This window comes from Polypterus senegalus, chromosome 15 (genome assembly GCF_016835505.1).
Source record: "Polypterus senegalus isolate Bchr_013 chromosome 15, ASM1683550v1, whole genome shotgun sequence".
Classification (NCBI taxonomy): domain Eukaryota; kingdom Metazoa; phylum Chordata; class Cladistia; order Polypteriformes; family Polypteridae; genus Polypterus; species Polypterus senegalus.
In genome coordinates, this window is record NC_053168.1 from 81,687,630 (window position 1) to 81,702,706 (window position 15,077).

At 39.7% G+C, this 15,077-nt stretch overlaps 1 protein-coding gene across 2 annotated transcripts in view; it reads right to left on the reverse strand.

Moving 5' to 3' along the window:
• The window catches only part of virma (vir like m6A methyltransferase associated), a 161,687-nt gene that overhangs the window by 52,207 nt on the left and 94,403 nt on the right, over nucleotides 1–15,077 (reverse strand). For both annotated transcript variants that reach the window (XM_039736377.1, XM_039736376.1), the window contains exons 9-10: nucleotides 14,178–14,669; nucleotides 8,316–8,470 (exon numbers count right to left, since the gene is read on the reverse strand). In XM_039736377.1, the coding sequence (XP_039592311.1) occupies nucleotides 8,316–8,470; nucleotides 14,178–14,669 (647 nt within the window). The remainder of the gene's footprint in view (nucleotides 1–8,315; nucleotides 8,471–14,177; nucleotides 14,670–15,077) is intronic.

The window sequence follows — 15,077 nt, forward strand, 5'->3', positions numbered from 1 at the left end:
TTATATTTTTGTGTTCGATGATTTTATCTCCGTTCGTGTTAGTAATTACGAGATTGCGTTGCATATCTTGCTTGTGAATTTGTTGCGCTAAAAGCTTATTAGCTTTCTCCATGTTCATAATAATGATGTCTGGATTTGTAAATTAGTTGTTCGGTTTCTTTAGTTGTCAAGAGGTTTAATTCTGAATGTAGAGCCTGCCTCCTCTTATGTAGAGTCTCGCTTGGTAGTCTGGCATGTTCTTCATCTATTTTAGTAATTTCGCTTTTATCTCTGCTACTTTCTTCGCTCGGATTTATTTCTGTGGGAAAGATATGAGATAATCTGTCCTCTTAAGAAGGCCTTAAGAGTTTCCCAGAGTATTCCTGCAGAGATCTCAGGGGATGTATTTGTCTCTAGAAAGAATTCAATTTGTTTGGATATAAATTCAGTACAATTCTCGTCAGCTAATAGAAGCGGATTGAGACGCCATCTGCGGGTGAGTGTATGGGGCTTAGTAATTTCAGCTCCAAGATCATCGGAGCATGGTCTGAAATAACAATAGCATCGTATTTACAAGATTTAATCTTAGGCAAGAAGTTATTATCTATAAAGAAGTAATCAATCCTTGAGTAGCAATGATGTACTGGTGAGTAGAAAGAATATGTTCTTGAATTTGGGTTTAAAACCTCCAGGGATCTGATAAGTTGTGATCAGTTATAAACTTTGTAATTATCTTTGCGGTGTTAGTTGCCGTTCCCCCTGTGGAGGAAGTCTTATCTAAAAGTGGATTTAGAACACAATTAAAGTCCCCAGCCATTATAAGTTTATGAGTGTTCAGATTGGGAATGGATGCAAATAAATTTTGTATAAATTCCTTATCATCAACATTAGGTGCATAAACATTTATCAAAATCATTTTACAGTTAGATAAGTCTCCCATGACCATCACATATCTCCCTTCAGGATCCAATACTACATCTGATGCTACAAATGGTACTGTTCTATGTATGAGAATTCCCACCCCTCTAGTTTTCTTTGTAAAACTAGAATGGAACATTTGGCCAGTCCAGTTTTTTGCAGCCGGAACTGATCCTTACTTAGTAAGTGGGTTTCCTGTAAAAATACTATTTTAGCATTTAGACCTGTTAGGTGAGAAAGTACTTTTTTTCTCTTTAATTCGTGATTCAGGCCTTTAACATTCCAGCTTACGGTTAACTGTCCCATCATGGAGACACTGATTCTGAGTTTTTGGTGTCATATTATAGTCTTAACTGGAAGTGAAATAGTTTAGGTCTTAATTTCCTATTCCCCCAAGAGTTGTTGCCATGCAGCTTATTATTACGTTGATAGTTATAATTATAAAGATTGAGATGATAGATTAGATATAGATCAAGCCTGCTCTCTTTCTCTTCCCCTTAACCCCCACCCTCCCTTTTTGCCTCCCCAGGTGAGGCTAAAACCCACTTCATGCAGTCCCAGTCCTCTGACATACCCAGAGACAGAGCACGCCCAAAGCACATCAAGCCCCCATGCAGTGGCGCTTTAAGGTTAAAAGATAGAGATATCTGTTACCAATATAGTCTTTAAAAGAGGAAAAGAAAAAAAAAAAGAAAAGAATTTTGCACTATATATATATATATATATATATATATATATATATATATATATATATATATATATATATATACATATAATCTTCATCAATTTTAGTGCATTAAGATGATATCCCCAGATAATAAACCCAGGTGATGGTGTTAAAGATGTGTCCAAAACAAGCATAACAAGTCTTAATGCAGTAATAGCAATAACAGCAAACCAAGGGTATGATATTGAACAGTCTCATTTAGGGTACACATGAAATAATTAGAAAAGAAAAAGAGGAGGAAAACGTAATTAAGCACAATAAAACATAAACATTTAGCCCTAGTAATACTAAGTAATGATAAGTAATAAGTAAGTAATAATAATATAAGAATATGAGAATATATGCTGATAAAAACCCGTATTTTAAAACAAATAGATCAGACAGTAGATTATTAATCCTAGCTTTATCATTTACCGCCATGACTCACAATTATGTATCAGAATAGTCCCGGATCAGCTTTCTTAACTCATTTTCTGCCTCCTCCTTGCTAGCGAAAACATAGAAATGACCCTGCCATTCCACTTTCAGTTTTGCCGGATACAGGAGGCCGATTTGACATTGGCTTGCCGTAGCGCTGTTTAATATTATAGAAGGCGGCGTTTGATAGCTGTTGCTGGAGAGAAGTCAGGGAAGACGAATGTGGCAATCTTCATATATAATATCTTCCTTTTTTCCTGAGGAGTTCCATCACCTCTAACTTAAATGATAATCGTTCAAAACGAACTATAAAAGATCTTGGTCGGGTCTGACGGTGTTTGATCCGCGACGCGTAAGCCGCTGCTATCTCAGATTCTGCTTTAAAGTCGCCCCGATTATTTTAGAAAAAGTTCAGTTGCGAATTTCACGGGTTTAAACTTTCTCGATTCTCCGGCAGGCCTTCAATTCTGACATTATACCTTCTATTCCCATCTTCTAAAGCAGCCAGTCTGTCTCCAAGTTTTTCTCCGAGTTTTTACATTCAACTGACATTTACTGCTCTTTCCTCGGCACTGGCAGCTAGATGTTCGCTATTTCGATCCGATTCGTGAATGTCTCACTAAGATGCTCCAATCGATCAGCAAGCGTGCTCAGTTTAACCGAGTTTTTCTCAATGCGCTCTTCAATTTTACCCAGCACCTGTCGAAGTTCAAGTTGTACTTCTTGACGCAGCCTTTCATTTGCCTGTTGGATTTCCTGTCGCAGACATTCATTGGCCTGTTTCATCTCCTGTTTAATTCCTGTTTCAGTCTCTCATGTGCCTTTGCCGTTGCTTTCTCATTAGCCTTCTCGCTTTTCTTTATATCTTGCGTGAGCTCAGCGAGCAACACTTTCAGTTCAGATAGCTCAAATGTGCCTTCTTGTACCGTAGATGTTGGTAACTGAAGCCGCGGACCTCCCGGCCTTTTCCAGTTTCAGGTAATCCTCTCCAATCGGCGAGCTATCCACATCTGCACTCACGATCGCACCTTCGCTCCCTTTCGCCTCAGCCGGCGACGATGTAGCGGACCGTGGTCCCGAGGAGTCTGTACTTTCGCCCATCTGATCCAGGTCTGTCTCTGAGAGGTCAGTATCTCGAACTAGGGCTTGCTGATCGCAGCTTGGATATAGCTTTAGTCTTCGATTCTTTCGGACCCCCCTTCTTGTTGGCCATGTTTATATGTGTTTACATATACTGTAGCAGTCCCTCTCGGGTTGAATAAATACAGGATATCTCAGAATAATAAGCAAATAATATGAAAAATAGCACCACTGCTAGCGGAGCTCCACTTCAGACGTCCATCTCTCGCATCGGACGAGACCAACTAAACATAAAGTTCTATATCAACAAAATTTCGTCGTCTGCATGGAAAAAATTAAACAAGACTTGCATAGATGGTCAACCCTTCATCTCACACTAGCTGGAAGAATTAACACTGTTAAGATGAATATTCTTCCTAAGCTCCTTTTTATTTCAAAACGCACTAATATACATTAATAAATCGTTCTTTAAGCAATTAGATTCAACAATAACCTCATTTATTTGGAATTCTAAACATCCACGCATCAAAAGAGCGACCCTACAAAGACAAAAGGCAGAAGGCGGCATGGCTCTACCTAACTTCCAGTTTTATTACTGGGCGGCAAATATACAGGCGATAAGAACCTGGACACAAATGGAAGAACATACACAGGCATGGACCGCAATAGAAGTAAAATCCTGCAGTACTTCTTTGTATTCCTTGCTTTGTGCTCCAATAAACACACGCTTATCGGCAATACACTAATAACCCAATTGTGCTCCACTCACTTAGAATCTGGAACCAATGTAGAAAGCATTTTAAGACGGAGAAGCTTCTTTCTGTGGCACCCCTGCAAAAGAACCACCTCTTTCAACCCTCACAAACATATGCAGTTTTTAATATCTGGAAAAAATTTGGAATTAACTTGCTTAGAGATCTTTATATAGACAACGTCTTTGCATCCTATGAACAATTACATTCCAAATTTAACATTCAACTACAAATTTCTTTCACAATCTTCAAATCAGGAACTTTGTTAAACAGAACCTTCCAGATTTTCCTCATCTTGCACCCTCATCCACGCTGGAAAAATTATTGCTCAATTTCAAGGAGTTAGACTCCATCTCTACAATATATAAAATCCTTTTACAATCCCTTCCTTTCAAAGATCCAAGAGGACACTGGGAAAATGACCTCTCAATTAATATATCAGAAAAGGAGTGGAAAGTAGCAATGCAGAGAATTCACTCAAGCTCCATATGCGCAAAGCATACAATCATACAACTCAAAATTATATATCGAGCACATCTGTCTCGACTAAAACTCTCCAAAATGTTTCCAGGGCATGATCCAACCTGCGACGCTTGCAACCAAGCCCCAGCCTCACTAGGTCACATGTTCTGGGCCTGCTCCAAATTAACATTATTCTGGACAAAAATTTTAATTACCTCTCAGACAGTCTTGGACTCACAATCCCTCCTAACCCATTAACAGCTGTGTTTGGGGTTCTTCCAGAGAGTCTTAAGGTGGAGAAAGACAAACAAATTGTGATTGCATTCACTACACTGTTGGCACGCAGACTTATTCTGATAAACTGGAAGAACCCAAACTCTCCTCTTTTAAGTCAGTGGGAAACTGATGTGTTATATTATTTAAAATTGGAAAAAATCAAATACTCAGTTAGAGGATCTGTGCAGACTTTTTTCAAAACATGGCAGGATCTAATCAGTAATATTTTGAAATGATTTTATAAAGCACAGAGAATTTGTTGATTTAGGTATTTTTACAAGCCTTAAATTTTACACCGCTTGGCTTTGCTCTCTCTCTCAGGGGTGGGGATCGATCTGTTCTTAGCATAATTCTTTTTTTGTAAAACTTGATTGCTATGTATTGATTGTAATAAAATTAATAAATAAATAAAAAAAAAATAACCTAACTGTGGTGTATCACACCTGAGTTCAATTTCCGTAGCCTCCCAGGGGCCTGATTACTGCCACACCTGTTTCAATCAAGAAATCACTTAAATAGGAGCTGCCTGACACAGAGAAGTAGACCAAAAGCACCTCAAAAGCTAGGCATCATGCCAAGATCCAAAGAAATTCAGGAACAAATGAGAACAGAAGTAATTGAGATCTATCAGTCTGGTAAAGGTTATAAAGCCATTTCTAAAGCTTTGGGACTCCAGCGAACCACAGTGAGAGCCATTATCCACAAATGGCAAAAACATGGAACAGTGGTGAACCTTCCCAGGAGTGGCCGGCCGACCAAAATTACCCAAGAGCGCAGAGACGACTCATCCGAGAGGTCACAAAGACCCTAGGACAACGTCTAAAGAACTGCAGGCCTCACTTGCCTCAATTAAGGTCAGTGTTCACGACTCCACCATAAAAAAGAGACATCTGGCGTAAAAGGAACACAGCATTTCAGAAAAAGAACATCATACCAACAGTAAAATATGGTGGTGGTAGTGTGATGGTCTGGGGTTGTTTTGCTGCTTCAGGACCTGGAAGGCTTGCTGTGATAGATGGAACCATGAATTCTACTGTCTACCAAAAAATCCTGAAGGAGAATGTCCGGCCATCTGTTTGTCAACTCAAGCTGAAGCGATCTTGGGTGCTGCAACAGGACAATGACCCAAACCACACCAGCAAATCCACCTCTGAATGGCTTAAGAAAAACAAAATGAAGATTTTGGAGTGGCCTAGTCAAAGTCCTGACCTGAATCCAATTGAGATGCTATGGCATGACCTTAAAAAGGCGGTTCATGCTAGAAAACCCTCAAATAAAGCTGAATTACAACAATTCTGCAAAGATGAGTGGGCCAAAATTCCTCCAGAGCGCTGTAAAAGACTCATTGCAAGTTATCGCAAACGCTTGATTGCAGTTATTGCTGCTAAGGGTGGCCCAACCAGTTATTAGGTTCAGGGGGCAATTACTTTTTCACACAGGGCCATGTAGGTTTGGATTTTTTCTCCCTAAATAATAAAAACATCATTTAAAAACTGCATTTTGTGTTTACTTGTGTTATATTTGACTAATGGTTAAATGTGTTTGAAGATCAGAAACATTTTGTGTGACAAACATGCAAAAGAATAAGAAATCAGGAAGGGGGCAAATAGTTTTTCACACCACTGTATATAAATAAAATCCAAAGGTCTGTCTGTCTGTCTGTATGTCTGTCCGCTTTTCACAACAGAACTACTTAACGGATTTAGATCAGGTTTTTTCCTATAATTTGCTTGAACATTCCGGTTGATTTTGAGACTTTTCCTATCGTGCTAAGTATCATAGTTCACTTGCTGAACCAATTTATTCATGCAAATCTGACAAAGAGGCTGTGGGCCTAGGGGAGGGGAAAGTGGGTCGGGCCCTGGTGATTGGCAGAGATATAACAGCCACATGATTTTCTCCCCACGTGGGGGATGCTCTCCAGTCAGAGCTTAACACGATCAGATACAGTGCCAATGTTTGACATTGGAGTGTACCTACCTTCCGCTTGCCCAGAATGACATTTTTTTTTTTATGATTTTTAATGTTTGTCCTGTGTGATATGGTGGGTCCACAGCTCAGATCAAAAATGCCAGTTTTTTAAATAGATAATCGCCGCACTCTTGGATTAAAATGGTGGTGTGTCTGTGTGGCCGGAGCGGTTCCCGGGCGCTTCCGTAATTGATGCTAGGAGCTGCTAATGGCCACACCTGATCCATGTCCCTGTAATATATAGTAGAAGTGTGAGGCGGAAAAAGGCATTCGGAGGGGATGGGGAAGGAAAGAATGGGAATGGAGGTTAAGGGAAGAAGGCGTCAGGAAGGAGAAAGCCAGTGCGTGAGCGAGTGAGAGCAGGCTCGTTGAAGGTTAAATGCAGCTGGTAGGAGAGCCCCGGAGGACTGTTTGGCCCACTCTCGGGGGGGATTGGGCAGATTGAAGCGGTTGCTCCAGCTGAGCAGTTTTGAGTATCTGGAGTGACCGGAAGAGGAGATGACTTGCCGTGGAAGGGAGCAGCAGCTGAGGAGGCTTTTGGCGTGTTGAGCCCCAGCGTGAGCGCCCTGGCCGCTGGGAAAGGGAACCCAAGTCTGGGTCTGGCTGGAGCCTTACATAGCCAGGGATCAGAAGGCTACCAGACCAGAACAGGTGGGAGCTGCATTTGCTGGTATGGCAACTCCCCTTTTGCGGGGCCCGTATGGGAGAAGCAGGGTAGCTGACAGTAGAAAGAAGAAAGCACCAGTGTTTTAAGACAAGACTGCTTCCAGCAATTATCATTTTAACCTCGTTTTAAACTGCTGTATTTATTGGCTTTTAACCTCCATAGTTCACCTGTTTTAATGGATTATTTATTTAAGAACTATTTGAGACACTGCACTTATTGATTTGGACACTGTTTTTGGTTTTGTTCTTAATAAAAGTACTTTGTACTTTTTGCACCATCCCCTTGCTACGGTGTTGATGTCTTCACTGCCTAGCTCATCGGTGACATTACTGACTGTGTCGGGTTCGAGAACTCCCCAGAAGCCTAGATGGGAGCATGGAGTAGAACCCGCACTGGCACATCCTGTTTCACTACTAGTTGGGCAGAGCCACGGCGGACAGCAAGTACTATAAAATAAAATAAACTTTAATACATTGGTATACTTCTGTGCAAAGGGAAAATTTAAATGGGCTAAAACAAAGGGTTCTAGCATATAGTAGTAAGTTGACGAATCCTAAACATGTTTTTAAGTAAATAAAATATGCACATGCACAAAACAAATGTCTTTTAGGGATAAACAGAAGTTCAGTTATCGTATCTGATGAGAATGCTGCCTGAAGTGAATGGTTAAACAAAGCATTTGTCTATAGCTTTTTTATCCGTCAACATACATCCATACATGAAGTATATACAAACATACCCCAACCTTCTAAATCAATATTTAGTGTTTTGTTAGACTGGAGCTTATCCTGGCAGCAATGGGTGCAAACCCTGGCACATATGAACAAAACCCTGATTTTGGCCACTTTTCATAGCCTTATTGCATTGATACCAAAATCTACCAAATTCATACCAATGGAATTATCATTATTAGTAGTACTTGCAAGTCACCTTGCAGGCTTTCAGCAACTGAAAAACAAAAACATATCACCTTCAAATGTCATGCATTTCACACAGTCGATTAGAAAAGATATTAAAAAACAAAAAAAATATATATATATATATATATATATATATTTATATATACCTTGAAGTTTGGGGTTATTTTCATCAGCCTTACACACCTTCAGCAATGAAGAGGCATACTGTTCCAGCATTCGTACATCATTGGAGGACTGAACCACCAACAAAATAAGCATACATGCGTAATTGTAAGTCACAGATTTCTTCAACTTTGCATCTCTGAAAGAAATATAAGAATATTTAACAACAAGGATTTTATACTTCTGCTTGATTTTTTAAATATATAAAACTTTAAAAAAAGATGTGGAAATCAATGGAACATACATATGTTTTAGAAGAATTACTTTTTGCAATTTGTATATTATGTTGAAAGCTATGCTTTAGCTTGTTTTAAATTAGATAGTACCTGTAGGAACAGATTACCACCTACTAGACCAAAAAAATTACTTGAGGTCACCTGCAACAGACACACTTATTTTTATTACCACTACTTTTAATACTACCCCCTGATGACAATCAGGTGTGAGTGGGCACCCTGTGTTATTTAAAGAACAGGGATCTATTAAAGTCTGCTCTTCACAACACATGTTTGTGGAAGTGTACCATGGCACGAACAAAGGAGATTTCTGAGGACCTCAGAAGATTGTTGATGCTCATCAGGCTGGAAAATGTTGCAAAACCATCACTAAAGAATTTGGACTCCACCAATCCACAGTGAGACAGATTGTGTACAAATGGAAGAAATTCAAGACCATTGTTACCCTCCCCAAAAGTGGTCAACCTACAAAGATCACTCCAAGAGCAAGGTGTGTAATAGTCGACGAGGTCACAAAGGACCCCAAGGTAACTTCTAAGCAACTGAAGGCCTCTCTCACATTGGCTAATGTTCATGTTCATGAGTCTACCATCAGGAGAACACTGAGCAATGGTGTGCAAGGCAGGGTTGCAAGGAGAAAGCCACTGCTCTCTATAAAAAAACATTGCTGCTCATCTGCAGTTTGCTAAAGATCATGTGGACAAACCAGAAGGCTATTGGAAGAATGTTTTGTGGATGGATGAGACCAAAATAGAACTTTTTTGGTTTAAATGAAAAGCTTTATGTTTAGAGAAAGGAAAACACTGCATTCCAGCATAAGAACCTTATCCCATCTGTGAAACATGGTGGTGGTAGTATCATGGTTTGGGACGGTTTTGCTGCATCTGGGCTAGGACGGCATGCCTTCATTGATGGAACAATGAATTCTGAATTATATCAGAGAATTCTAAAGGAATATGTCAGGACATCTGTCCATGAACTGAATCTCAAGAGAAGGTGGGTCATGAAGCAAGACAACGACCCTAAGCACACAAGTCGTTCTACTAAGGAATGGTTAAAGAAGAATAAATTTAATGTTTTGGAATGGCCAAGTCAAAGTCCTGACCTTAATCCAATCGAAATGTTTTGGAAGGACCTGAAGCGAGCAGTTAATGCAAGGAAACCCACCAACATCCCAGAGTTGAAGCTGTTCTGTACGGATGAATGGGCTAAAATTCCTTCAAGCCAGTGTGTAGGAATGATCAAAAGTTACCGGAAACGTTTAGTTGCAGTTATTGCTGCAAAGGGGGGGTCACACCAGATACTGAAAGCAAAGGTTCACATACTTTTGCCACTCACAAATATGTAATATTTGATCATTTTCCTTAATAAATAAATGACCAAGTATAATATTTTTTTCTCATTTGTTTAACTGGTTTCTCTTCATCTACTTCCAGGACAAGTGAAAATCTGATGATGTTTCAGGTCAAATTTATGCATAAATATAGAAAATTCTAAAGGGTTCACAAACTTTCAAGCACAACTGTATATTGTCACAGGAGGCATTGGTCAGACCCAGCTGGGATGCCTGGAAGGACCGGGAGGCAGTCAGTACATCCCCCGGGCCACGAGGGGGCAAGGGACCACAAGGATGGAGCAAGGAGGCACAGACCTGTGGGGGCCCGGGGCTTCCGCCAGGGAGCGCCCCAAGTCTCCTAAAGCCACGGCACTTCTGCCACACCTGGGAAGGTGGAGGAAACTCCTTCCAGTGATGCCCGGAGTGCTTCCAGCTGCAACAGCAGCACTTCCGCCAAACCAGGAAGTGCTGCCGGAAGGATGTCATCACGCACCCGGACCACATCCAGATGGAAATAAAAGGGGCTGCCTCACACCAATCAGGGAGCTAGAGTCAGGAGTGGGAGCAGGACGAAGCTCCCGTGAGGAAAGGAAAGGCGGCCCATGGACAGGAAGAGAAAGGCCTGTGGAGTGTGACTGGTGCTGGGTGCACTGTGTGCTGTGCAAGAACTGCTTTAATAAACGTGTGTTTTATGAAGAATTGGTGTTTGTCTGATGGTGTTCGGACCCGTTCTCACAATATACAGGGTGGCATGGTGGCGCAGTGGTAGCACTGCTGCCTCGCAGTAAGGAGATCCGGGTTCACTTCCCGGGTCCTCCCTGCATGGAGTTTGTATGTTCTCCCCGTGTCTGCATGGTTAGGTACATTGGCGATTCTAAATTTTCCCTAGTGTGTGTGTGTGTTTCCTGCCATGTACCCTGTGTTGGCTGGGATTTGCTCCAGCAGACCCCCGTGACCCTGCAGTTAGGATATAGCGGGTTGGAAAATGGATGGATGGATGGATAATTATAATGCAAAATTGTGTATTCAGCTGCTTCATTTGCAGAACATGATGACTTACAGTGTCTTAATTTATATAAAAGACTAGCTGTTTTACCCAGCTTTTTACTGGGTAATTTTCTAGGTATTTTAGCCTCAGTTAATTAGATGTATCATAAGTACTATGTAACTGTATACAATATATATGTTTTTTTTTTTTAAACTGGGGTTCATATTGTGAGTTCACTTGAGCTGCTTACTGTTGAACATGATACATAAAGTCCTTGGTGGCGCTGGTGTGAAAGGTATTGCTGCTGAACTCTGTATTAAAGTGGTATTCGGTAACATTAGAAAGGCAATTTAAAGTTGATTCATTCAAAGCTAAAAGCTGGTAAAAAAAATCTGGACTCTATATTAGTATGAACGCCTAAAAATTAGTACTACCTGAGTATATAGTGTATCTGAATAAATATCTAGCAACAAAAAAACAAAGTTACTTACTTATATACACTCGCTCAAAAGCACCATCTGTTCTTCTCTTATTATTTTCTGAAAACACCATCTCCATTAGCTATAGGCTGTTCAATCATGGCTTTGCTACACTGGTTATAACAAGCCATGCTTTTTCTTTCCTTTTTTTTTTTATTTCAAAAAGCGCTTAATGCTGATTATTGATTGGTATATGCAAATGGACAACAGTGATGGCTTTTCAAAAACGTGAAGCTATGTACTGATCAAAAAAAAGTAGTTTAATGTTTATCCCAGATTTTACTGTCACATTGCAACACACCCCCTGGTATGCCAAAGCAATCAATAGCACAGTCTGATATTTTTCTCCGTTTCTACTGCACTCATTTTACCAAGGGGAAGCCCTTCTCCCTGCTATTCTAACTGCATATGATTTAAGAAGGGGGAGCCCCCCCCACCTCTGGGTCATCAAGGAACTTAAAAAGTTAAAACTGGACCAAAAATGCCAACCAATGACCAACAGTGCTGTAAGATAAATTCTGCAATCCAGCAAGACAATGAAATTGTTATCCCAAAATCATTTGAGGAAAAAAAAAATGCAGCATTTGGTAACTTTTACGACATGGCACTTTTACCTATGTTCTTATTCAAACTTTGTGAGTGCTCATGAAATCATATGTAGCAGTGTACTGGCTAATGGGAATTGCAATCCCTGCTTTGGCATTTGCACAAGGTTTGCTGATAAGATGGTACTTGGGGAGGTAGGGTGGTACTGTAACTTTTATTAAACATCTTTCTTACTGGATCAGCTGTATGAAATTGACTACACTCACAGCCACAGCACCTGGAAAGCACTTTGTAAACCCATCTTATTTCAGCTTCATCAAATGTTGCTCCTTTCACTTTGTTTCTGCTGATGGCCTCTATTTGCATAAACCAGCATGCCCCATTTCACAGTGAGACTGCTGACAGTACTCTGGCATGCTAGAATGTCACATACACTACAGAATAATTATGGAAAATACAAATAAAAAAAAAAAGTGTCAGCTAATTTTGTTTATTTTTACATCATCACTTTTTGGTTATTCAAGGCATTTTAGAACTTTTGAAGTATTTCTGGTGGGAACTGGTGGGTGAGAGTTATGTGTTACCTCTAAATATTACTATGAATGTCCTTTCTTAATGAATACCTACTACCTGAAATATACCATTCTGCCAAGTTTCAGTTTTTCAGCTAAACTGGAAATAGTGTTATTTCATCTAGTAAATACATGAACGTTTCATTTTATATATGTACACTACCGTACAAAATTTTTAGAACACCTCAGTTTTTCCACAAGTGTAAGCGATTGAACTGCAATTAAGGACCTAAAAAGGTAAGCACCAAACAGACAGAGGTTTAAACGTAAAGTTTAGGTTAGCAAAAACTGAAAAAAGGAAATTCCAGAACATTACCAATGGACCGTCTTCAAAGAACAGCTAATAGGTTACAACCTACAGATGTTCTGCAGCAATTAAATTCAGTTGGAACAGACTGTGTTGCTACACCCTCTGAAGTACTACTTGGACAATATTCCAGTGATAACAGCAAGAAAATGGCAATTAAGAAGTGAAATGCGACATAGAATTATTACCCTTAGGGTACACACCTTTTATTCAGAGAAACTGGTGCACAATATGCACCTCACAACACAACAGCTTCAAACACAGCTTAACAGTGGTCAAAAAAGCAAGTTTAAGATGAAACTTTGTACCACAGGTTTGACAGGGCAAGTGGCAGTAAAAAATCCATTAATTAAAGTACAAAATAAGAAAGCAAGGCTTGCCTGGGCCATGAAATATCAGATGTGGACTACTGAAGACTAGAAGAAAGTCTTATGGACTAATGAGTCCAAATTTGAAATCTTCAGTTTATCACACAGGGTGTTTCTATGCCATCAAGCAGGTGAAAGGATGGTTCCTCAGTGTGTAACACCAACTTTCAAACATGGAGGAGGAAATGTGATGGTATGGGGTTCTTTTACAGATGGCAGAGATGGTGACTTGCACAGAGTGACTGGCATTCTGAGCAAAAGGGTTACCACAGGATTTTGTAGCACCACTCAAAACCTTCTGGTCTGCGTCTAATAGGTCAGGGGTTCATCCTACAGCAAGACAATGAGCCAAAAGATACCTCCAGGCTTTGTCAGAACTACCTTAAAAAAAAAGAACAAGAAGGTACACTTCAAAACATGGCATGGCCAGCACAGTCTCCAGATTTAAACCCCATTGAGTTTCTCTGGGATGAACTTGGACAGAGGGGTGAATGGAAAACAACCTACAAGAGCAACACATTTGAGGGAACTTTTGCAACAGTACTGAGAAGATCTTACTGACCAATATGTGATTTCCCTTACAGAAAAAAATGCCATGTGTGTATATTGCTATTAAATCAGCAAAAGGTGGCTACTTCGATTAATCAAGAAAGTTATTATTTTTTTTATTTGATCTATATCTTGATTTCATGAAACATTAAGACATTAAACTGTGTGTGTTTATATAAAAACGTAAAAATACCGAGATGTTCTAACAGTTTTCACCGGTAGTGTAATATGACCAGACTTTACTATTGCTCACACTTTTTGACTAATCTAGAATCAGCCACTGAACTGGACTGACCTTAAACTACAGTTATTAATCATAAGTGTTGAAAGCACCCAGTTCACTGTTATACCAAATACGTGCCATTTACACTTTCACTGCCTTCATCATGGTTTAGTTGTTTGACTAATGAACATTATCTTAGCTGAAAAATAAGATAAAAAGATGGAATTAGAAAATATTCCTACCCCAGACCTTCCTTGGAAAACTGATCCAGCAGAGTAGCCAAACAGGAGAAATTTTGATCCAAGCTAAACACATGAGAAACAGCAGACCTCCCCATTGTGTTGAAAGAAATCAGATAAAGATTGTGCAAAGTTCCTAGCAGGTCTGGACTGTCTCCTTCTTCTGTGCAGTTGACATTGCTGAAATGGTCAAAAAGTTCAGCTACACACTGAAGAGTGTGCAAAGCCTGTAATAACCACATAGCAAAAGTATCATCACCAGCACCATATGACTGAATTCCTTCTTCAATATCTTGTTCCAAAATCTGGGCTAGTATTTTCATCAACAGGTTGGTAGTATCATGCTCTGATAAAAGGAACAATAACCCTTTCTGTGTCTGAGAAAGAAACTTTAATAGATCTTTCACTGCCTGTACAATTCCAGGATGAACACTTGCTGCTGGAATTGAGAGTACAAGCGTAAGGCTTTCCAAGAAGTGGCAGCTGTGCATATACCTAGAAGGAAGAATAGCAGGCATAATATTAATTTAGAAATATTTGAATAGCTATAATATCAGTTATGCAGAATGCATTTCAAATCCAATATAATAAATCTATAAAAAATACCATCTTTACCCCACTATCTGAGCGTAAATAACTTGACGTATCATATGCAACAGTTGGATCATTATCATATCAGTATCTCTGCTGCACAGAATCACACAAGACTATTTTCCAATATAATATGTGTAATACAGTGTAGTTTAGACCTTACAAACAGAAGAGAAGCTTGTCTGTTGAGATTATATTTTATATATTTATTTACCATGGCAGAATAAAAAAAAGAAAAAGGAGAGAGATTGAAGCTGAACTCGCTGTTCCTGTTAATCTTTTGTAGAGTAAAACTCTGTCAGGCAGCACGGT